This window comes from Bombus impatiens, unplaced genomic scaffold, assembly GCF_000188095.3.
Source record: "Bombus impatiens unplaced genomic scaffold, BIMP_2.2 scf_3530, whole genome shotgun sequence".
Classification (NCBI taxonomy): domain Eukaryota; kingdom Metazoa; phylum Arthropoda; class Insecta; order Hymenoptera; family Apidae; genus Bombus; species Bombus impatiens.
The window spans coordinates 1-444 of NT_179949.1; the positions used below are offsets into that span (position 1 = coordinate 1).

The 444-nt window shown below is 38.5% G+C and overlaps 1 protein-coding gene across 1 annotated transcript; it reads left to right on the plus strand.

The window, feature by feature from the left end:
- Positions 1–6: 6 nt before the first annotated feature.
- LOC100740806 (pyrroline-5-carboxylate reductase 2-like) lies at positions 7–441 on the plus strand (the record flags this gene model as incomplete). Its single annotated transcript, XM_003494723.3, has 2 exons — positions 7–186; positions 278–441. Coding segments are annotated over exons 1-2 (344 nt in total), but the record flags the coding sequence as incomplete, so codon positions are not given.
- Positions 442–444: the final 3 nt, after the last annotated feature.

The window sequence follows — 444 nt, forward strand, 5'->3', positions numbered from 1 at the left end:
AGAGTAATGCCCAATACACCAGCCATTGTAGGTTGCGGTGCTACGGTTTACGCTCGTGGAAAACATGCTGGCGATAAAGAAGCCGAAATAGCAGAAAAATTATTTTCCTCTGTGGGTTTATGCGAAGAAGTACCTGAAAATTTAATTGATCCCGTTACAGCTTTAGCGGGTTCGGGACCTGCTTATGTATGTAACAAAATCTTAATATATTTCCAAACATTTATATTAATGTTTATAGTAGAAGACGAATACAGAAATATATTTTTTATAAATGTAGGTATATATGATGATAGAAGCTTTGGCCGATGGAGGCGTAAAAATGGGTCTTATGAGACCAATCGCGTATAAGCTAGCTGCACAAACAGTTCTTGGTGCTGGTATTATGGTTCGAGATACCAAAATACATCCAGGACAACTTAAAGATGATGTAGCGTCACCAGCAGG